This window comes from Molothrus aeneus, chromosome 15 (assembly GCF_037042795.1).
Source record: "Molothrus aeneus isolate 106 chromosome 15, BPBGC_Maene_1.0, whole genome shotgun sequence".
NCBI classification, from domain to species: Eukaryota; Metazoa; Chordata; class Aves; order Passeriformes; family Icteridae; genus Molothrus; species Molothrus aeneus.
Window position 1 is genome coordinate 12,756,567 of NC_089660.1, and position 24,071 is coordinate 12,780,637.

Below are 24,071 nucleotides of genomic sequence, written 5' to 3' on the forward strand. Positions count from 1 at the left end.
GCTCAGATTGCTCAGTGTTCCGAGCCTTGCAAACATATGTGTGTGTACAGTTGGAGTCACTCTGACATTTCAAAGAAATATTTTTTTCCTTCAACCTTTGAAGAGAAACACAAGTGTGAAAGAGTAGAGCAATGGGTCCATTGGAAGATAAGTTCTACTAGGTGCATTTAAAGTTGTGGAAAGACTGTTGGATTATAAAAGCTGACTGAGGAATCTGTGTAAGTATCAAAAATATGTCTTTATGTTATGCAACCCCCTTGTTTTCTACTGCCTTTTACTGAGGAACAGGATAGTGATTCTTTCAAAATAGATTTAGTGCTGCAGTTGAGCACAGAGAAAGATTTCTCCCATGTGTCTGTTGTTTCTGCTCCATACTGAATTTTCTGTCAGATCTTTAACCGAATCTGAAAAAAAAGAGTCTCGGATTAAAGAAATCCTTCTACCATTTTATATATATATATATATATATATATATATATATATATGTATTTTTTTTTTTAACTGGATTAAGTAATTTTCATTCTGTTGACATGGAGGAGATGAGAGAAACACTCTCATCTCATTTTGGTGTCATCTAGAAATGAGGGTGAGGATTATGTGCCTTACCCTCAGCAGAGCTGCTGTGCCAGATGGATCTGGAGAGCGTGGGAGGATGGGAAACTGAGACCTAATGAAATGCAGCAAAATTCAGCAAGGGCTGTCTCAGAACAGGAAAGGTGCTGCTGAAGTTCATCTGAGGGCCACCAAGATGTCAGGGCTGGGAGCACCTGCCCTGCCAGGAGGGGCTGAGGGAGCTCTGGAGGTGATCACTGAGAGCCTGATGGGGCCTTGGGACCATGGGCGTGTGCTGAAACAGGAGAGGTTCAGACTGGAAATAAGGAAAAAGCTTTGACATCCTGAGGCACTGGGAGTTTGCCCAAAGAGGTCGAGCACTTTGTGTTCTTGGAGGTTTTTAATATGAGCTGGATAAAGCCTGAACAACCCAGGCTGGCCTCAGAGCTCTGCCTCTTTTGAGCAAGAGGTTGGACTGCAGATCTCCTGAGGGCCCTTCCAGCCTGAAAACTCTTGTGATCCTCTGATTCTGATCAAACCAAGTAACTGATAATGTCTTTGAGGAAAACAAAACAAAACAAAACAAATTATCCAAGTATGATAATGAGAAATGAGCCCTCAGGGGCAAAAGCTCATGAGCCTCACTGACCTAACACCAGAGCAGCATCTCTGAGTGCAAGTAAAGTTATGAGGATTTCATCTTAAAGCTGATAGTTGGACTAGCAGAACAGCATTATGATGTGAAAATTCTATTTGTTTTTGAAGGGTCAACTTAAAAGACTCTCTAGTTTTGAACAATTGCAAAAAAATTAGATCCTGTAGATAGAATATCCTATTTTTAATATGGTCTCAAATTCAATTATTGAATTCTGGAATAATAACAAAGGTTTGATGAAGTAGATTGAAATCCATCCATTAGGAATTAATTCAGCTTACTAGGGAACTTTGAAATGTGTGTGCTTCATGCAAATATGATCTGTCACCCACAGGCACTGACAGCCAGGGTTACAAGAGCCTGGTCACCCCACCAAGGGCAGTTGGTTGGCTGAGCAGCTTGCTCTTACAGGGTGTCCATCCATGCTCTCTTAGGGTATTAACATGCACTTTAAAAAGAGATCTCTCTGTCCATGCACTTTAAAAAGAGATCCCTTTTGAAAACTTCAAAGAGACTCCATCTTTAATAATGAATAATCTTTTTATTTTCAACAAGACAAAACTTAAATTGTTAAACATCTGTGACAAAAGTGATTTTAAAAATTTGCTTATGATGATAGGTAAAAGAAAAGTTTAGATGATGGTGGCTTGTGGTGTCATATTAATAGGGGTCATTTAACTAAACTTATAGGTTTGTCTTACACTGTTCATCAAAAATTGCCAACTGATTTGTACTCCTGATGCTCTTTGCTCTCATAATGCAACAAATAATTTCCAGTCTGTTTTTTGTAATTACTTGCATACAGACTTGGGGGCAAGACATTTCACTAACATAAACAATATCAGTACTTACTAGAGCAGACAAAAGTGTTTTTTGATTCTTCCTTTTCCTCCTCTTTTCACCACATGCCAAAATCATGCCTAGTTACAGTTAGAGCAGTTGTTCACTTATGTTTTATTCTGTTATGAGAACTTATGGAGGCTACAGACTAAAAGGTAAAATACTTGTAAAACTATTAGGTGGGCCTGGTAATTCACACCCCATGTTGCTTTATTAACTAAAGCAAGACACTACAAAGGCAGGGAGAGACTCTCTATGGAAAAAGTTCATTGGTTGCTTTATCTTGTGCCAGTACAATATGACTTCACCATATTTAACAATGTTAACAAATCTTTTCTGAGAAGCAAATGCCAACCTTGAATTTATAGTTTCACCCTTTAACCTCCAATCATATCAAGGATAACAGCATATTTTACAATTTCTTCTCTGGTTCCAGATAAGTAATAATAGTCAAGAAGAATCATTAAACAAGTTAAAGCATTTAACTTCATTATAGCAATTCTTGTTAGTCAGGCACGTCGTGCCATTATCAGGCCTTTTACATCAGTAGAAACAATTGATAAATCTGTAATAATTCTGTGTCTCAAAGATTGGATAATGATCCCTAGTAATTCTCTGACATGGCACACACAAAGTACTGCTTTTCAGTGTGTAATTTCTCATTTCAGAGAACGTTAACCAGACTAAAAAAAAAACCAAAAAAACCCTCTTTCATACAATCTGTTCAGTGGAATGTAAATGAATGTAGGGAACAGTTTCTTAATAAATGAGCCGCCATTGTGATTATTTTCAGTAACATTTGCTGTACTTAATGGTACCATCCATCTAAGGATTTCTACATTTATCCTGTTTATGGGATGGTTAAAACCTTTATGAAGGAATCATTAATTTCCTTCCAAATGTCACTGACTTTGAATGCTTTGATCATTCCAAGATTAGCCCAGCCCCTGTCATCAGTAGTCTCTGATGAGTTCAGACTGATTTGCTTTGTACATCAAAGGCATAAAAGGACCACTCCGAGTCTGAGTCTTTTTGGTTGCACTTTTGAAGTCTCCCGAATACACATGAGCCATTTAGTTCCAGGAGAATGAGAAACTGAGGACCACTGTGCAAATGGTGGACAAGGTGCATCCGGACTTAGATTGCCTTTCATCAGAGACACAGACTGCCCCAGGACATCCCCATGGGTGAAATTAATGCTTCATAATCATAATGATGCTCATTAACATTTAAAAAGGGAAAAAAGTTCCTCAGACATCTCAGTGTAGGAGAGTCCCTGTTTTACCCTGTGTGCTGGAAGGTGACAAAATGCATGTAACTGCAGAGCTGGTATGTTTCACTTGTTGAAGTCTGTGAAGAAATTACAGGTGCTACACAGAGCTGAGAAGAGTCAACCTCTTAATTGCAGGGATTTTTATCCAAGTTTTTAATCTTCTTTCATCTTTCAAATTTAACTGCATTTGTATTTTCCAAGTATGTCTAGAGCAAAAAATAGCACCTAAACTCCCAAGTATTTAATTATAGTTAAAACATTAGTTATCTTTATGTGAAATGTGAATTGCAAAGCTCTTGGAAATACCTGTTTTAGCCTTCAAGCCAGCTTAAAAATAAGGTACAGTTTTGCTATAGAATTTGTCATACACTATTTATTAAAATAAGTTGAATTTCAGAATTACTATATATATTGTTCTGCAGTTTTAATCACATATGTTTATGAAACAAGTGTCTTATGTCAAGATTTTCAAAAGTGATGCTTTAAATTAGTATCTTGAATGTCTATTATAGGTCCTAATAGGCATTTTGATTTTCTAGAACTGCTGAGCAGTTTCCTTTAAAGAGGCTTCATTCAATAATGAGGTAATTAAATAAGAGCTTAAAAGGTTTTAAGACACATAAAAAGGTAATGATATATTTTATATGGTTGATACATCATAAGGCAGCAATAGTAAGACCATGTTGGGCCTCACAGAACAGAAATGACCAGTGACAGAAAAATGTGAAGTGCAGGGCAGAAAAAACAGAGCTCTCCAACAGTAGGATCTGTAGAAGTCTGGAAGATTCTGGTGTCAGTGGGCAGGGGTTTCGTGAAGCAGTGCAGCTGAGAAATTACTCTAATATTTGTTTGGATACAATGAGATGTCAAGTGACAAATAGGTGAAGTCCTCTCTTACACACTACAGACTGCATTTGGGATGCTTTACAAATAGCTGTTTAAAAATTAACATCAGTTTGACTCCAGAATTGTACATGGGCTATGTAACAGTCTTTAGAGAACTGGGAAAAAACCCCACAAGGTGGAGGATTACTGAAAATGGCTGAAAGATTGTTAATTAGAGTCAATGGGATGAAAGTGAGAAAACAATGCACACAGTGAATGTAAAATTCAGATGAGTGTTACAGCAGGGAATTGTGCCACACTGAGACCTTCATGTGTAAGCCTAAATTCTTAGTACAAACACAGACAGAGTCCTGGGTGTCTGTTACCATGAAGATTTTAGACTTTGTGCAAAATGAGCCAACCTTTGAAGAGAAAAAAGGCAGGAAGGGCAGAAGGAGGGAGTGTGTGGGACTGGTGCTGTAGAAGGTGGGGAGGTGAAGCTGGCAGGAGTCTCTCTCTGCAATCATTCACCCTTGTCCCAAGTGTCCAGCTGAGAATCTTCTTCCACTGCTATAAAGGTGGATTAAGTCCCTATTTGGCCAATGCCAGCTCTCAATTTTATATTATTTTCACATGCAATTCTCCAAATGAAAATAGAAGCTGTGAAGAGAGCAATTAATGTTTTGGGATTTTTCTGTTTTCCACATTAACTAAAGTCTTTTCAGCCAGAGCACAGATGGCCCTGTAGCAGTGCTCCACAGACTGCACTCCCATGGGCCAAACTGTGCTGCTTGAAAAGCCCCTTTTCAAAAGGCAGCACTGGCACTAGGCTGTAGGAGCTCTCTGGAGTGCCAATACATATCTTGGATCCTTCATAATGGTGAAATTTCAAAACAATTCATTTTTATTAAAATCAAGAATTAAAATAAACTTTTTACTGCATGTACTGTTCAGTAAAATATTACTGTAAATACAACAGGTGGTTTGGTGATTTTAAGAGCAGTACCTGCCTCTCCTCAAGGAGGATCCCATCCTAGAGTTATGGTGGGTTAATTTTATAGCAACAGACATAAATATCATATGCATCTACAATACTGTAACTAAAAAGTTAATAGATTCAAAGTAAAATTATTACCATTTCTCACCTCCAGGTTTATTCTTATGAGTCATAGACACTTTAGAAAATATCTTCGGAATAGAGCTTTGGGAACTTATTTTTCAGTTCTTCAAATTTTCAGTTTTAGATTTCTAAAGAAGACAAGTGTAAGAAGATTATGGGAGAAAAAAAAACCTAAAACATTCTGTGCCTCCAAGTGCTGTTTTTGGTTTGTTGTGCTTGTTGTCACAGCTGAGGTCATGCTACAGTGCTGAGAGGGTTCTGTTGAGTCAGAGGAAAGTGGCTGCCTTTCACAGATATCTTAATTTACATCTTTGCCCTGTTCCATAGGTGATTTCCGTCATTGTTTTTTTGGCTCTCTGTGCCCGTGTGTGTGTGTGTGATCTCTACAGGATGAAAAATGTTGTAAAGCTGTGGGAATTTTCTGGCACAGATGCATTTAGAGAGTGAGAGCTGCTCTGCATTGTTCAAAGCAAGACATTTTTTGATTGTTTCCATGATGACTGGATGCATCGTTAACCCCTTTATTGTTGGTGTCCTACAGAGACCTGATATGTAGTCTTAATTATTTTAAAAGACATTTCTTTGTTACTTAGCTGGTGATTAAAAGTAAATTAAAAGATGGCAATGGCAGACTATTGTTGTTCATTAGCAGATCTAAAACCCTAATCATCGTCTAGTAAGGGACTAATTTTCACATAATTTTAAAAACAATAAGTATGCTGGTGTAGGAATTATTTGTGCTGCTTCTACCATTTAATTAACCAAATCACCAGAGAGGGAGAGTGTGAGTGATCATTTTCTATTAATTGAACTGAGAAATCTAAAGCAGAAATCCCAGCCAAAGCTCTTAATAATATCCCTTATAACAGGAAGATGAGTTTGAACTTCAAGTGCTGAAGGACATTGAAGATTTTCACAGGGGGAGTATGGGAAGGGCAAAGGCAAGACCAAGGTGACCAAAACACTCATTCCTGATTTTGCAGAGATAAAAGATGAATTATGCTGCAGGAGGCAGTGATGGAGTATATACAAAAACTAAGCCATAATTTGCAGAGCCCTTGAAAAGAAACATTTCTAAAGAAATATTAATTAAAATTCATTCAAAACTGGCCTTTAATACTTAACTTTCATGAAAATTTCTTGAATTCAGGAAGAGCAAAACCTCAAATTTGTTGATTTAAATAACGCCTCAGTTCTCAGTTTTTAGTGTTAATGATCCTCTTTTTTCTTCATTTTCAGGTTTTTATCTGGCAAATGGTTGTTCCTTTGGTGAAATAAAACAGTGATTGTTGAGGTTGAAGTCCTGCACCTCCCTCACACATTTCCAGAGTACCTGGCAGGTAGGAGTGATCATCAGAGAAGGTATCAGAGAACTCTCACTCTTAGGGAGGAAACACCTTCTCTAGAAGGAGCTGATATTGCTGCAGAGGGGATGGAATAGGGGCATTACAAAACAAGGCTTTCATATACTTTTAAAGCTGTGATTAAAATATTTCCACTTTGATACATTGTGTGAACATTTTAAGAAAAGCAAATGCTTGCATTGAATTTTTTAATAAGAAAAGAATTCTTTAGGTGCAGTGAAACCCTGAAAGCTGACACTTGTGCGTCTATGTGTCACAAAAATTCTAACGCTTCCAACCTCTGCCCCATGATTAAATTAATTAAATCCTTCTCACCCATTATAAAATATGTTGTGGGACTCAGCCATTCACTCAACATTCTGTCTCACTTTAAACAAGATAGAATTATGTTAAAACTTGAAAGTCAGCTACAGAAATACACCCCTGTGGTCCTGGTGCTGAACACACACACACACACACACACCACAGTTTGGTGAGGGTGCTCTCAGGAGCAGGAGCTCTTGTAAAGGAGAGAAAGCTCAGCTTTTCTGAGCTGTGCATCTCTACTAGCAATGTTTCTGTTTCTTCCATGATCATGGGTTACTGGTCCTTTCTAGAAGATAACTAGAAAGTTACTGGAAATGAACAAAAAGGGGCAGAAATGCTGCGTGAGCAAATAGACTCCTCCAGTCAAGTGAATAATAACTGATAGTGTTGGCCCAGTTCTGCTGCTGAGGATGCAGTGAGAGAAAAAAATGAGTAGAAAAGACAAAATAAGCTGAAAAGCTGAGAATTTTATCTGGAGCAGTAACAAGAAATCTCTAGTGTGGTCCTCCCTTGTGTGTAATTCCCTACATGTTGCTGCTGACAGTGGATTTCAGTTATAAATATTGCATCATCTGTTCTCCTCTGCTCTCTCAAACAACTGGATCTGCTCAGTTTTATGTCATTTGTTCTTTGTAATTTTCTTAGTTAATGATTTCATCACGTTTGTGTAGATTAAAGTTTCCATAAGTGGATTTATTTGTATTTTCATATGTCTTGTTACTGGATCTCATTTACTTAGTTTGTTATGAGCAAATACTGTTTGTATTAACCTTGGCTTCATTCTAACACTACTGTAGGATCTTTAAATGCCTGCTGATATCCTTTCCTTGGTAATCACAGACAGTAGATGGATTTTTATTTATTGAAGTTATTTGAAAGAATTAGGTGGAGCTTGGCTTTAAATGACTTTTACATAAAAGTAACAGGCTGAGTCAGTAAAGAAAAAAATGACCAGATGGTAACCTCAGTATGGGATAGAGATAAATGTGAATCTGAAATGAGGAATGTCCCAAATAATGAGGGTCATTTGAGAGTAAGATGGTGTGTGCACTTTGTGGCCATGAATAATGCATGGATGTACCTCCTCCAGTAATCATGATGCATGAGTTTTCTATTGAAACTACCACGGGATCAGCTTTACAGGGGAATCAAGAGCTTTAGGTACCTTAATTATTTAGATTATGTATCTGAGAGAAGAAAAATGTTTGAATTTCATATTCCTGCTTTTTTTCTTGGTGTCAAAGAAGGAGAAGGGTGAACTGGGGACAAAGTCCTGTGTGAGCTTCCCAGGCACAGTGCTGTCGTGGCAAAGATTATTCTCTTGATTCCTCTTTTCCTTTTTACCCACCTAGATAACAATCTCTTCAGCTCTGCAAATGAGTGAACTCGAGTTGGTAAGAACATCCTATCCCACCTCAAAGAAACTGTGAAAGTCAATCTGTCCCTCCTGTTATTCACAGTGTGAAAAGTTACACATGGAATTGCCACGGGGGAATCTCTCTCCAAAAGGACAAATCACAGCATTTTCCCTTTTGGGGTTACCCACTTTGCCCTGAAATAAAGCCGAGAAAAAAGATGTTCCTCTCCTTAATTTTAATTTCTAGCCCTGGTAACAGAAAGAGGTGCTGAAGCACAAGGCAGCTGAATCAATGAGAAAGAAAATGCTGGTGCTGTTGAAGTGATTTGCCATGGGAGATTTGCTGCAACACGAATGCTGCTTAGAGCTCAGCTTGTGAGCTTGTTGATTCTGCAGAAATTCCAGGTACAAGCCCTTTACTGATTGTTCCTCTTACGCTTGCTTAAGCCAAGCAGCCAACACTCAGGCCCTCCTGGAAACAGAAATCAAGCACTTGCTGACTTTGCTGCTTGGAACAATGACTGTCTCAGAGGCACCTTTGCCCCCTTGTCCCCTGTAACCTCTGCACTCTTGTTTTTCTTCTTTCACAGGCAGAAGTAATTGTGCTGTTCTGTTCTCTTAGGAATGCTCTGCAGAAGTTTAGGAACAGGCTGAAGTGGTTTGTAGAATCCTTTGCAAAATGAGCAAATTCTTTGCTTATTATCAAAAAATGAATGCTCAAAACTCACTCCCAAAGATCTCACTGAATAAGTAAGTCTTCCCCAAGCAAAATCCCCCACACAAGACTTGTAGCAACATGCTCAGTCTAGAATTGGTTTTGTTCAAGTTCTTAGAATTGTTAGCAATTTGAGAGCACTAAGTGTGCCACTAAGAAATACTAAATATCTGTTGCTAGTTTTCTTTTTTCAGGTAAATTTTTGTTAGGGAATTTTTTGTTGGTGTGTTCACATTAAGTGATGAGTTCATTCCCACCCAGGTGAGCCTTATCACCTGCCTGGGTACTGAGGAGTTCTGCACCTGGTGCTGGACAGTGACCAAATCTGCCTCTTATGAGGAGCTTTGGGTTCCTCCTGCTGTTGCAATGAGCTCAGTGGACAAGCTCTAATGATCAAATGCAGCTACTTACAGTGGAAATTTACATAATGGAATACAGTTACAAAAGTTAAAGAACAAATTGCAGCGTTAAGATGATAGTGAGCCATACCAATGGTATTGGTTGCTGTAAAAGCCCAGCTGAATTGCAAGGTTGGCTAATTGCCTTGTGCTGCCTCCCCTTTGGCTGGCTCTGCACTGAGTTACAGCTCCCCTGCTCTGACCATTAGCCACGGCTGTTAAACTGTCTGAGGTTAAATATGAGACCAGCTCACAGAGCCTGCTATAGGCAGCTTCTTCTTTTTACTCCTAGCTCAGTAGGGTGTGAGGTTTTTCCCTTTCTCTCACGCCCTTTAATCCCTCAGAGTGAGTGTGTGATGTAGAATAAGGTGGAGACTACAGCATTTCCCCTCCTTCTGTCTTATCCCTTTATCACCATTTCTATTAAGTGTGTTAATTAACACTTTGTTTGCTTTAGGCTTCAAACTCCAGTCTTCTGTTGCAGCTTTTGAAGACACATTTTGGTAAAGCCTTGTATCTCATATCACAGGAAATATTAAATATATGCTCTGCTTAATAGATTCTTTCTCTTTGAGCATCAGGTAGAAAGAAAACAGATGGCAAATCTGGGAACAGGATGTTTCTCTTGGGTAATACCTCACTTCAAATTCACTTTTAATATTAGGGTCCCTCGTGATGAGCCTGCCTTTTTTAGAGTACAAGGACAAGTTATCCTTAGAAATAATAGCAGGAAAATTACAAAGAGTCTAAGAGGAAAAATTTCTCTGTACGTTTTATTTAAAGGCTGTTGGACTCATGCCATGGGGACAAGTTGCGACTGAAATTTTAAAAAGCCTGGATCATTTCAGGATACTTGCAGTTCTTACTAAAATAACAGCAATAAAATTTCATGGTTTGGAGCCTTCACCTACCCCAAAAGGAGTCAGGAAAGCATTTTCCTCTTGTCTACACAACAGCATAATTGGCCTAGGGCATTGGTGGAGAGGCATCATCCCCACACAAGACAACAGGTAGCAAACTATTTACTGAGATGGGACTGAAGGGACAAGTGGGCTGGCCTGATGTAGTACTGTTAGCAGGTTTTGTGCTGATGTAGCAACATATTCCTGAGACTCAGATTTCCTGTGCTGATGTTTTACTCTTGCCTCAGTATCGGAAGAGCTGAATTGAAATTCTGGGGCTTTTAATTGGTTTGTCTTAGAAAAATCCATCCCCATCTCTGACTGCTTCCTGAGCACCATAATCTAAACTCATTTGGAGTACCAGGAGTTCTAAGATCTGTCCTCCTCTGTTGCTCTGGAAAACTCATTGATTAATTAATTAATTAATTAATTCATTCATTCATTCATCTGTCAGCAGGGAAGAGGAGCAGGGTAGTGCTACTGACTGCAAGACACTGCAGGTGTGCACTCACCTGCCCAGGCCTGAGAGTGCACCTAAAGCAAGCACTGCAGCTGCAGTCATCCCAGATGATTTGCAAGAAACTGCAGAGAGAAACATCCCACTTTAAACTTAGTTGGCATCTGCATTAAAATAATTCTGAGCCCTCATGGTCTCACCCCTGGGTTCTGCACAGTTGAGAAGCAGGACATCAGAACCTCAGGCTTTCAGGACCATCAGTTAATAGGAAACTCCCAATGGCTGCTCAGGCAATACTGTAAGGTGTTCCAGGGGAAAGGGTATTTTAATATGGCTGGAAGTGTAAATAAACAAGTAAATCTGCTACATCACCTAATTAGATTCTGTAGATAGCACACTGTTGAATCAAGGAAGCTCTGTAATGTATGCAGTAATATTTTTATGCAAAGAATACCCCAAACATTTCCCTCACGCATCTGAGGCTTATTTCAACCTTATATTACATATTCTCCTTTCTGCTTCTCTCAGTTTCTTTGATTTTAGAGAATGTAGTTCACCTGGACAAAATCTGCCAGACTCCTGTAGGTACAAATGACTGCAGTGCCTGGCTCTGGGTGTAGCACCTGGCATGGAACACCTCCCAGCTGCCCAGAGCAAGCCACAGCCCCTTGCATCTCCTCTGACTGCTGTCATTCTTCATGTTGGTTCCAAAAGCCCCCTCCAGCTGTCCCATTGCAGTGTGTTCAGGAGCTGACAAGCAGCTGAACTGCTGCACGTTTTCTGAGTGAGCACAAACTTGGACTTGATGGCACTTGCAAAAAAAAATTCAAAGGACAGGAAAGTCTTTCTAGTTCTAGTGCTGGTGTTCTAGTGCTGGTGTGTCTTTGTAAGGGCGGCAAAGCAATTTTCCCTCCCACTAATCCAATCAACCAAAAAATTATCAAACTAGAATTATAAACCACAACCACAGCTGAAATAAATGTTCCGTGGCTTACATGCCACTGTTTATTTGCTTTAAACTCCAAAGCATGCTTTTTAAAACATTGTTTTGGATAGCCCAGCATTATTGCACAGCAATTTAGAAAAACCCAAAAGGGAGGATGTATTAATGGTTTTAAGAGACACGTTTAGCCTATTGGGCTGTGTCAGGCTGCAGTTAGTACTTTGTCCTGCAGCAATTGAGCACATCCTTCATGCCAAAGCTCAAACTCCCAGGCCACTGCTGCTTCTGTTGATACTGTCAGGTAAAAGGCTTTGCTCAAGATCCTGCCAGAATGATGCAGGAGACACAAGGAGATGAGTGTTTAAACAGAGCTATATATCACCCAAAATAATATGGAGCAAAGAAAAAAGCAAATTTCAAAATTCCTCTATTGACCATGGTTTATACAGTACATTATCAAGACAGGGTTTCTGTTTCACAGGGATAATGAGAACAACAGTGTGATTAATTTTTCATCAGCATGCATTTTTCGAAAGTGCAAACTGACTTTTCAACATATATATACACTGCTCTATCTTTATTTTCTTTACACCTTCATTCTTAACCTGCTTAGCAAAAAAAGAAAGAGGAATTTTTAACTGGAAATTAAAATGGGGTGTCATAAATCAGAGGTTAAGAATCTAGTAGGTTTGCTTGACTGAGGCACTTTTCTATGAGTCTGTATTAGGTGCTAAATGGCACACATCACTAAAGGCATTTAGACATCTAAATCTCTTTGATACATCTATTTGTATATCTTTAAAATATTGAGCATGAATTTCATTAGAATAAGTGACATCATCTAAGTAGTGGTTAATTGTCTGTAATTGAGGGCATTTTTAAGGTAGGGTTATTCAAACAATTTAACACAAACTTTTCACCATGCTTGATAACAGAGCTGTCATTTGTAATCTCATGCAGTTCTTTATCCTCTCTTCTATTTCTTGGCTATAAAGGAACCATCACTGCTACTGTCAACAGCTGAATTCCTTGAATATCTTTGAATCTCCAATAATATCAATAATATTTCCCACGTCATAAGCTCACTGTGGTTTTAATTTGAATCATGTGTCAATAGCAACTCAAAAATTTTTAATTGTTGTTCTCAAGATACATCTAGAGACACTATGAAATCTCCATTGTTTTGGCAATTCTTTGGTTTTGAGAATGTCATAGTAGCTGATGGTATAATTAAAAGAGCTGGTTTGTTATCCTGTGAGTCTCTGGAGATCAGTTTCACTTGTCACACAGAAGAATCAATCCACCTGTGGTGGAACTGAGCTTTGGACCATGACTCGTGCAGCTGTATAACATGATGCTTTTTCAAATCATAAGCTTTGGGAACAGGTTACAAAATAAAAAGTAGTTTCTTATAGTCGCTCTTTATAAGAGAACCTGTAGTCTTTCAGTCATGATCTCATCCAAAAGCATCATGGCCTTTTTATCAGCAAATTCCTTTGATTCTGATGATCAGAAAAACTAAACATAACATTTGCACTGAACTTCTGCAAAACACATGGCTTACAGAATAAGCTATTCAGTCCCTCTGAAGGGATGTATAGTTATGGTGCTGAGGAGAGAGGATAAATAAGCCAATAAAAGGGAAAAGGAAAGATGATATTTCCCCTTAGAGGCTATAGTTGGTCAGGTTCAAATTTGCAAGCAAATGTGCAGGGTTCTGTTCACTAAACCCCTCTGGAGCAGGACTGCAGCTTTCTATTTTGTCACGTCAGAATAGATGTTAGGCAGACTTGCCTGAATACAATGCATGTGTCCTTTCAGATATTCCATCTATCTGTCATTTCAGCTCGAGTTTGGATGGCTGACTTTTGATTATTGTACAGGTCTGATGTGTGCTTGTAAGAACTGCACAAACAGCCCTCGTTCATTGGCAGCCCCGTGCCTGTGTGTGCTGCTGGGATTCCAGAAGAGAGCAGGCTTGTTTCTTTCATGACACAGCAAAGAGCTCGTCAGGAGTTTTGTAAACTATTTCTCTAAGTTTTGACTCCCCCAACCATGATAATGTGACCTGGTTATTATTCTGATGTCACTTTTTGCTGCAGTAGAATGTCTGGCTTCCCGGGGCAAGGGGGGATGGCATTGGATGCAGGGAGTCCAGACTGCACCGTGCTCCAGCAAAGCTCCCCAGGATCTATGGAGTGGGACATCTGTGGCAGCAGCACTGGAAGCTGCTCATCCATCTTTTCATCTGGTGGTAGCAGCTCAGATAACAGCTAAAGCTGTGAGAACAACCACTGAGGACATTATGGAAGACACAGTGATGAGGCCCTGGGCCTTTGTTTAGACATCCTGGGACTCGTTCTGGGGAAAAGAACACTTTTCATGTCTGCAGCACAAAACCACAGAAAGCTATGGATTAAAAAATATTTAAAAATTAGCTTTCTTAAATAGCTGAAACCACTACTAAAATTTCTGAGATGCAGACAGATATCAAATCAAAATGGAGTTAGGTGTTTGGATGTCAGAGGAGTTGCAGTTTTGCCTAGAATTTGCATGGCATTGGAGAAAATAAGGAGTTTTATTTTTATCTAGGGTCAGTTAATAGTTCTCTCTAGCCTGTCAGGTAGAATGGAAGCCAGCATGTGTTCCTACTCTCACTCCCTTACATCATTCCCTTTTTTAGTGGAAAACATTTGGCCATTCTCTAAGAGGCATGCTGATTGAAAAAACCACAATATAATCAATTAATTTATGCCTCGTTGTACAGTTCCCTAATCCCTGTCAGATTTCTCCATGTTCATATCCATGAACTGTTTGACCTCTTGACTTATTAGAAATGTCTAACAAGTTCTCAGCCTTTAGTATGGTTTGAAGTATTTAGATGGAAGACCACCAGAGTGAAGTATCCATCATTTCTGAATAACAGGATTGCATTTGATATGTACACTGTTAATTCACAGGATTATTTTCAGTAACACCATACACAGCACAAATAATTTATACACTATAGCTGTATAGAATTCTGAGGAAAGTAATATAATAACTTGAAGTTTTTTGTTTGGAAAACCTTGTACATGAAAAATTTAAGGCAAAATTCAGCATCTGGCTGTGAAGCTGTGTGTTCTTCAAGATTCTCAATTTTAAAACTGCATTTTTGTGAGACAACACTGTGAGAACAGTGTTGCTAATAAAAGGAGACATTCTACTAATATCACTGAGGTTTGTACCTTCGCAGGTTTGCTTGAATGCTTTGGGCTAAATTTGGATGTAATTGTTCACAATGCCCTCAAATTTGTATTCTAAGATACATTCAATCATTTGTTTAGTGAGTGGTCATGGTGCTCAGTAATTTTACATATTTTGGTGAAGGGGAGGGGAGGAGTAGAAAACACTGCCAGAGAAAATAGCCAAAGGGAAGAGAGAGAGAAGAATATTCTGAATTAGAGGAGAGCCATCAGGGCCATGGAGTCCAACTCCTGCCCAGGACACCCCAAGAGTCACCCCCTGTGCTCCAGAGCATTGTCCAAATGCTTCTTGAACTCTGTTTATGGATTTTTTTTGATGTGTCAAGGAATTTTGGCACAAGCTTTGTTCTCCCATGGGAAAAAAGGTAAAACCAGAGCCATTTCAAAACACCCCACTGTTTATATCCCAGTGAAATATCAGGTGTTTAAAGCTTTCTTTCCAATAACAGATCAAAACTTAAGAAGTTATTATTATAATTGTATGAAAAAATTCAAGATTGCTTCATTGAAAGCATCACAAATTTTGTAGTTAATACCACAGGAATCATAAGAGGTGCTAACCTTTGTAGTTAGTTGGAGACAGAACAATTTAATGCCCTCTTTTTTTTTCTGTTGGCTCACTAAGGCCACTTATCCTACAATAAATTAAGCTTTGCTTTCCTGTGTTGCCAGCTGCAATAAAGATGAAGAGATCATCATGTACTCTGAAGTAATCAGCACTGGGAGTTTTTGTGGCCTTTTGTTCCTCAAAGGAAAAAATACACCGAACAACCCATCACAACTTTCAAATGTGGGCATTTGAATAATCTGAATATCTTAAAAAAAAAAAAAAAAAAGAAAAAGCATTTTAAATTACCAAGAGGGTTTATTTTGGCTTATCTTATTAGCTATAGCTAATGAGCGATATCTGGTCAGTTCCTGGAGTTCTCATACTCTAATGAAGGTACTTTATTTCAAAAAAAGACCTAGCAAAAGAAAGTCTATGCATTGTACTTGTCAGAAAAAAAAAAAAGAAGAAACAGTTCTTTCTGGTTTGTACTAATTTCCAATGCATTCTTTAATTTTTCAAGTTAGAGTTTTAATGTTGTGAGGTTTTTTACTATATATAAAATGTTTTCCCATAGCTGCCAAAAACTGTGACTAAAAAGGATAATAAGAGTGAAATTTGCCCAGCATATTTAATTACATTAAATTTAATGTTATGAAACCAAGTAAAAGGTATTTTAGGATCATAGTATCTTAATAACTGTGTCTTAACTGTGTGTTACCTTAATAACCATGCAATTTTGGAAAGTTCTCCCAAGAACAAACATCCTTTTTCTGATATCTGAATTAAATTAGGCTGAACAGTTTGGTAAGGTGTTTAAGGAGGCTTTTTTGCCTCTGTTAATGTTCTGTTTCAGACACAACTTTAACACAGGCATGCACTTGTGTAACCGGAGTCCTAAAATACATACATCAACAACTGATCAATGTAGAGTTTACTACACTGCTCCTGGGAAATCACTAATAGCAAACTTCATGGCTAAGAGAGAGCGATGAGAACTTGTGCATTAAATTTGATTTTAAAGTAATGAAGACTGGAAGAGCTGTGTACAAGCAATAACAAGAATAACTTCATTTTTCTTTTATATATTTTCTTTAATGCAATTACTTTTTTTTTTCTTCTGCATATCCAAGTGCTTGTGCAAGTTCTCTTTCTTCTGGGTTTTAATCAGAAGCATGACAAAGAACAGAGACGTGCCTCTAAGGATGTTTGTTTCCCTCAGAGCAGCGTGAAGCAGTTCAACATTTTATGGAGCTGCTCAGACAACTTGCTTAATACTAAACCTGATAACTTTGAGGGCTGACCACTGGGAGGATTCATTACTTGAGTGTGAAGGGGCAGTTACATCACCAGCTCTGTCATAGCTGGCTCTCACCCAGCAGTGTGCCAGAGGTTTGGTGTTCAGCTGTTTCTCCCTTTGGTTGTGTCCATGTTTATTGCCAGGGAGAGTTTTGTATTTGCAGGGAGGAAGGAATGATGAATCTGCCTCCATGTTCTCAGAAGGCTAATTTATTATTTTATGGTACTATATTATATTAAGGAATGCTATACTAAACTATACTAAAGAATACAGAAAGGCTACTTACAGAAGGCTAAAAAGATAATAATGAAAACTCGTGACTCTCTTCAGAGTCCCGACTCAGCTTGGCACTGATTGGCCAAAGAGTGAAAACAACCCACACCAGAAACCAATGAAAAAATCATCTGTTGGATAAACAATCTCCAAACACATTCCACATGAGCAAAACAGAGGAGAAGCAAATGAGATAATTATTGTTTTCATTTTGCTCTGAGGCTTCTCAGCTTCCCAGGAGAAAAATCCTGGGCAAAGGGATTTTTCAGAAAATGTCAATTTGTCAGGAGAGGTCATGACCAGCTCAGTTGTTGCTCATTTTACCCTGTTTTTTATTAGAGATTGAAGCTGTAGTTCTCCTAATGTGCCTCAACACCTGGCACACTAGTTTGAAAATTTTATCATTTGGACACGCATGCACTGGGGGTTAAAAATGTGCCTCAGCTTTGTAATGACTGAGGGGTTTTGAGGCTGCTGCTGTCTGCTTATTGCAGATTTGCAAAGCAGGCAAAAGGGCTGTAGCACTGTGTTTGATTTTAGACATTGATGAGGAAGGGGGCGGAGTAATCAGAGCCAGCTCAGAGGATGGAAGCAGATATGATCAGACCAAGTATGATCTGCCAGAGAAGATGAAGAGAGCTGGGCTGGTTTAGATGGGAAAATACAAGTGACACGAGAGACAATCCCAGTCTTTGAAAGGAATAAAGGTTATCAAGAACAGAAAGGTGATAAATTGTCCTCCATGTCCACTGCAGCTCAGGATAGGGGATAGGAGAGAAAGTATTGTGACTCTTTTTCAGTGGGAGCTTAAGATGGGACATCAGGAAAGAGAAGCAACCAAAACCACTTTTCTCACTGCAACAATAGTTGGGCACTTGGATCTGTCACCCTGGGATGCTGCAGCCTTTTCCACACACCAGAGATTTTCAAGAACAGACTAAGGAAACAGCTGTCAAAATAATTTTAGTGTAGCTTATGCTACCCTGTTAAGGGAGATGGATTTTATGACCACCTGAGGTCTTCAGGTATCTTCCTTCCTGTCCTATAGTAGAAGAGTTAATGATTTTAACTTTCATTTTCCCTAAAAAAGGATATTTTCTTAAATGAACATTGCTACCAAATTTTCTTTATAATGGAATATGTGGGAATATTCTCAAAATATATTCCTAAATTATTTTTAAGTCATTGCTAAATTATTGTCCAAGTTTTTAACTATTTTCTATCCTGGCACTCCATTTAAAAAAACCCTATTATACTATTTCCTTTCAGTTTTACCTCTGAGAAATGGGAAGCAAGAAGAAAAATGGTAAACATTAACCTTTTGTTCTTCTGTCAGCTGTAATTGCTATACAAAATAGTGTCTTGATTGCTTTATGCAGATAAGATTCAAGAAATAAATTAAATTTTTAATTCCAATTCAAGTAAAATATCTCAGTCAGTCATAGTTCTACCATTTAGCAAATGTGTCTCTCCACAACCTGAATTCTAACCTTGATTTTTTTTTATTTAATAATCAATGTTTGGCTTTTCCTTTGGCATTCAGTATTAACTAAGCTGCCCAAAGTAATGCATTTAAACAGTATCCAGGCATTCCATAGCTTAGAAGTCCAAACCATCATGGCTGCAAATTGCAACAAATTTTCAGTCTTTATGAAAAGACTTAATGCTGTGAATTTTTATCTAGAGACTGCACGGAATTGAAAAGAACATTAAAAAATACACATAGTGACTGTATAGAAAGTAGTCTAATAACCATCATCAAGGTAATGCTGGGATAAATATATCACATTCAGCATGAAAATCCTCTTCATGTACTAAAAACATGTTTGAAATTCTGTAATTTCTCTTGTAATTAGAGAACTGCAAATCAAGAGAGTAGATGGCATCATAATTCCTTGGCCACTGATGCTCAGGAAATGTTTGTAGGGTGCATTTAAAGTGTTCTGTCTTGCACTGCTCTCTACATGTGCCTGGAGCCATGGGGAGCTTTGCTAGGGACAGAAGCTTGTTCTGCAAGACCAGAAAGGATCCCAGCTGGGCTGTGGGGTGGCACTGGGCCGTGGAATGACACAGGAGGAGGGAGTGGCACTGGGATATGGAATGGCACTGGGCTGTGGAATGACACTGGGCTGTGGAATGACACAGGAGTATGGAGTGGCACTGGGATATGGAATGGCACTGGGCTGTGGAATGACACTGGGCTGTGGAATGACACAGGAGTATGGAGTGGCACTGGGATATGGAATGGCACTGGGCCGTGGAGTGGCACTGGGCACGGGAATGTCTCTGTTTCTGTTCCACTGTGACAGTGCAGGAGTTTCCTGGCATTTCTTTAGAGGGACAGGGGCTGACCACATCATTCAGACAAACCAGACTGAGTGTCAGATCTGATTCCTTAGCTCTGTCCTAAATAAGTGTTACAGATCACATTTATACAGAAACATATTTCAAGTAAAATAGCTGGAGAAGGAACTTCCAGCCAATGATTTGAGCCAGCTCATCTCCTCATTCCAGTCATACTTTTACTCCTCATCTACCTTCTCTAGAGGTGAATTCTGGATTTTTTCTTCTTCAGTGTAGGGTAGAAACTTTATGAGTGATTCTAACAATCTAAATTCCAGATATGCCTTCCACACGTGTTCAAAAAAGACATTGAGTATTAAACTTAACTATAACTTGGTCTAACTATAATTTTGTCTAATTATGGCTTTTATGTCATAACAATATATAGATACATTATGTGTACCTACATTCCAAGAGTGGCATTAATAACCATTCCATCTTGATGAAAAGTTGCTTATTTGCTAGGCAATGTGAAGTTTCTGAGAAAAAGATCCTGGTTATCAGTATATATTCAATATGGGACATAGGATTCTGTTTGCACATTTTGATTTGAAGATCAAGAAACCTTTTCTGGAAAGGGCAATAAGTGACTTCTTCCATGATAACTTTATGAAATATTGTCTGCTCAGAAATTGTATATGAATATATGTACACACACAGAGAGCAGGTAAAATTTTGCCTTAAAAAGCACACTGGCCTTATATACCAAATTCATTCTTTTTGCGTTTGATTCCATCTCTTCACAGCTTTAATGAAATGGGAAACTAATGAAAAATGTTTGCAGCACTGATTATAGAGCACTGAGCAGAACCAGCTCTGAGCACATGCACATATGAATCACAGCTCAAATGGATCTTTGATTGCTCATGTGGCTTTATTCAGGTTGTGATTTGTGGTATCAGGGAGGGCTAAAATAATTTTCAATACATTACATTGCAGTGCACTTCAAATCTGCTGGGAAAAAAACAAGTTAAGTGTTCTGCTAGCCAGTTGCTATCCCCGTTATTATGGAATGCTTTAGGAGGCTTCCTTTTATTCAGACCAGTTGTGTGGTTTAATTTAAAAGTAATACCAAGCATCCAACTTTCTCCTTTTATGTTAAAAGAGTGCTATTTAAAAATGGAGAGAATTCAGTCATTGGTTGGAGACACAGAGTATAAATAAGCCTTGTCATTGCGTGTCTGATGATTTCAGATTTAAATAGTTTTTCATTAAATATGAAATGTCCAAATTACCAAATCATTGTTAGTTGCATTATAAACCATTTTATAGTACTTCTCCAGCATCTTATCTCCTAGCTGCAGGATGTTTGTGGATAATGCTGCCTTCGTGTTAGACAAGCAGACAATAATTTGATTGTTCTGTTTGCTGTGTTGTGCAGAGCAGTACTTTAAAATTCTTTCATGTTTTGTGCTGTGACAAAGTCTATTGCTTTTATTTGTTGGTTCATTGGAAAGCTTCAATACTATTGCTGTAGATCTTTTTCTTCCTTTTAAGTTTTTCCTTGCAATCAGTTTGATACATGAACATGGTGTAGCCCTTGTAGTCACACACCTGCTAGATCAAGAGTGGGGAATCTTACGTTACCCAAACTGGCTCCTCAAGCATTCACCAGGATGGCACCAGATGCAGAGAGGTTGTTATAGATGGTTTCCAGTGTGAGGTAGTAGGCAGAAGTAAATCAAGGGTTGTTAGTCCTGTTGTCATTATAGGTTCTGATGGATAAGACTTTTCTAAGGCAAGATAATTATACTCTTCATGTCTTTTGATGTGACAAAAGTATGCTGAAGAATTTTTAATGTATATTTTCTGTGTCAATGTAAAGGTACTTGAGTGTTGCTGTTCTGATTGCAGATTATGGAAACAAAGTCCCCAAATCCACATTTTCAATCAATGGCTCTAAAGATAACAAGTTTGTGTCCAATTTATATGGAACCAGTTATTTTTTTTATTATTGTGGCACAGTTTTTTCATAAAATAAACATGTTTATAATGACATCTCAGTGCAGAGGGTATTTGAAATTAGGAGACTGTTTTCTGATGCTTCTGAGTCTCACTTATTCTGTTCCTAGTGGGTTCAACTTTGTCAGGATATGTCAGACTCTGGTGAGTTTTTGCTGGTACTGTTAGAGAGCCTGGTTCAATTCCATCAAAGCCCAAAGAGTAGTTTCCAGTTGATTTGGTGAGTACACTTCACTGCAGGTATGTATTCATCACCCCAGAAGGAAAAAGCATATTGGTGGAAGACAGATGAGTAGAGTACGCTTTAATTTTCTGTTTCCATTGCTCTTGTACTGTTGGTGTAAAACACAATTCGAGGCTTGTCACACCCAAATGGTGCCATTCTCATTCTGCCTCTGAATATCTGTGACTGCTGCCTTGGTCCCTCCCAGCCACAGCCCTCAAACCCAGGGGCAGGGCAGCTCCACCTTCTCTCTGGAAGGGCTCCCAGAGCGTGGCCTGGAGGGCAGAAGCACAGAGTCCCTGATTTTCTGAGTGTGGCAGGTTCTGGTAATGGCTCTTGTCTGCTGCCTGTTTGTAGCGTGGCAGAGATCTCTGTCCCTCCCCATTTCCTACTCCACATATGCTCTGCTGGGCATATCCAAGTAGCTGCCCCATCTGTAGTCATGTTTATTTGTTTTAGAGGATTCAACTGGCATTAATTTACAAAAATGAGGAAGGGTTGCCATCTACAATTATTAATTAGCATGCACATCTGCCTAGAAGGTGTTTCCATAAGCCTGTCTGAAGTACTTTATTGTTGTTGTTTTTTTTCATTTGAGGAGGATCAATGCTAATTTTTGGTGTTTACCAGCAATCATAGATGACTTGCAGTTAAAAAGCCATCAGCTCTGTCACATTTTTCAGTGAACAGAATCCCTTTCCAGATGGCCCTTCATTTGGATAATGGACAGCCTAAGGGGATAAAAATGTCACCTGTTGTAGCTAGTCAACAATATTAATAAAAACAGAAGAATAGACCATTCATAAAATGGGAAACAGCCCAAGAATAATTTGTGAATTATATAGTGAATATTTTTGGTAGCAATCTTGCTTTAAGAATTCCTAGGCATTCTCAAATCTGGATATTTTTGCCTTTGTGCTGTTACCTTGCAGATTAATCATGAGCTAATCTAATTTTTCTTACTGTGTTTTCTGATAAAAAAACCCCATAATATATGAGTGATTACATTGTGATTATGATTGTGAAAAATTCCTGATTACAAGGAGACCAATAACAGATTTCTTGGCTTGTCTCACACCAAATAATTTGGAAATGTTCTTTAGGTTTAACAGAATATTCAGATTGATTTAAAATGCTGGAATTTATTGGGTTTTGGGCTTTTTTGGATGCTGTTTTTTTTTTGTTTGGTTGGGGTTTTTTTTATTATTTTGGTCATCTTACACTTTAAAAGTCACAAATTAAAAAGTGATATAGCAAATACTTACATTAAAAGTAAAATTTACATTTGAAAAAAATACAGCAACACCAAAATTTTGAAGTCTCTTATTTAAGTAGTATTTTTAAAGAAAATTCAGAGCATCTCCCTCCCCATCTGGAAAAATCTAATGATTTTCTGAAGCGCCTAGGAGTGGCTCAGTGTGCCTTTTTGCCAAAAAACCTTTTATGTGAAGATTTTTGCCCAGCAATTTTGCTAATCACGGCCACCTTGTATACAGCAGTTCTAATTGTGAACGCTAATAACATACTTTTCAGAGTTTTCTGATAGTTTGAGATGAATGAAATAGATAAAAACCCAAGACAGGAAATCAGATATCCATGTGACCAATGCAGCCAGAGGCGTCTGTTACATCCTGCTCTGGGAATCTGTGAGATCTTGCCACACAGGGTCCACTGGAGGACAAGGTTTATCTGCTGGAGCATGAGGTTTATCTGTGGGAGGATGAGGTTTATCTGTGGCAGGACAAGGTTTATCTGCTGGAGGACAATGCAGATCTGCTGGAGGACAAGGTCTATCTGTGGGAGGATGAGATTTATCTGTGGGAGGATGAGGTCTATCTGTGGGAGGATGAGGTCTATCTGTGGGAGGATGAGGTTTATCTGTGAGAGGATGAGGTTTATCTGCTGGAGGATGAGGTCTATCTGTGGGAGGATGAGGTTTATCTGCTGGAGGATGAGGTCTATCTGTGGGAGGATGAGGTTTATCTGCTGGAGGATGAGGTCTATCTGTGGGAGGATGAGGTTTATCTGTGGGAGGATGAGGTCTATCTGTGGGAGGATGAGGTCTATCTGCTGGAGGATGAGGTTTATCTGTGGGAGGATGAGGTCTGTCTGTGGGAGGATGAGGTCTGTCTGTGGGAGGATGAGGTTTATCTGCTGGAGGATGAGGTTTATCTATGGGAGACCAAGGTTTTTCCTCAGGAGGATGAGGTTTATCTGCTGGAGGACACTGCATCTCCTCATTGCTGATTTAAAGAGGCTGGAGATGAAGACCTCCTGAATCGAGCATCCACCCTGGCAAGGAGGAGTGAGGATTTCTGAGTTCTCTGTCCACTTGCAGCACATTTTCCACCCATTCTTCTTCTCACTCACTCTTTTATGCTTCACGTGAAAGCAAGAATTTATTCATAATCTGTCTCTTCTTTAGAGCTTGAAGGCACTCATTCATGATCACTATTTGATCATGAGGGGGC

The 24,071-nt window shown here is 38.8% G+C and overlaps 1 protein-coding gene across 1 annotated transcript; it reads right to left on the minus strand.

Moving 5' to 3' along the window:
• Positions 1-23,224: 23,224 nt before the first annotated feature.
• LOC136563204 (splicing factor 3A subunit 2-like) lies at positions 23,225-23,833 on the minus strand. Its single transcript, XM_066560443.1, has one exon. It carries the CDS (start codon positions 23,831-23,833, stop codon positions 23,225-23,227), a length of 609 nt encoding a protein of 202 aa, XP_066416540.1.
• Between the last annotated feature and the right edge of the window lie 238 nt (positions 23,834-24,071).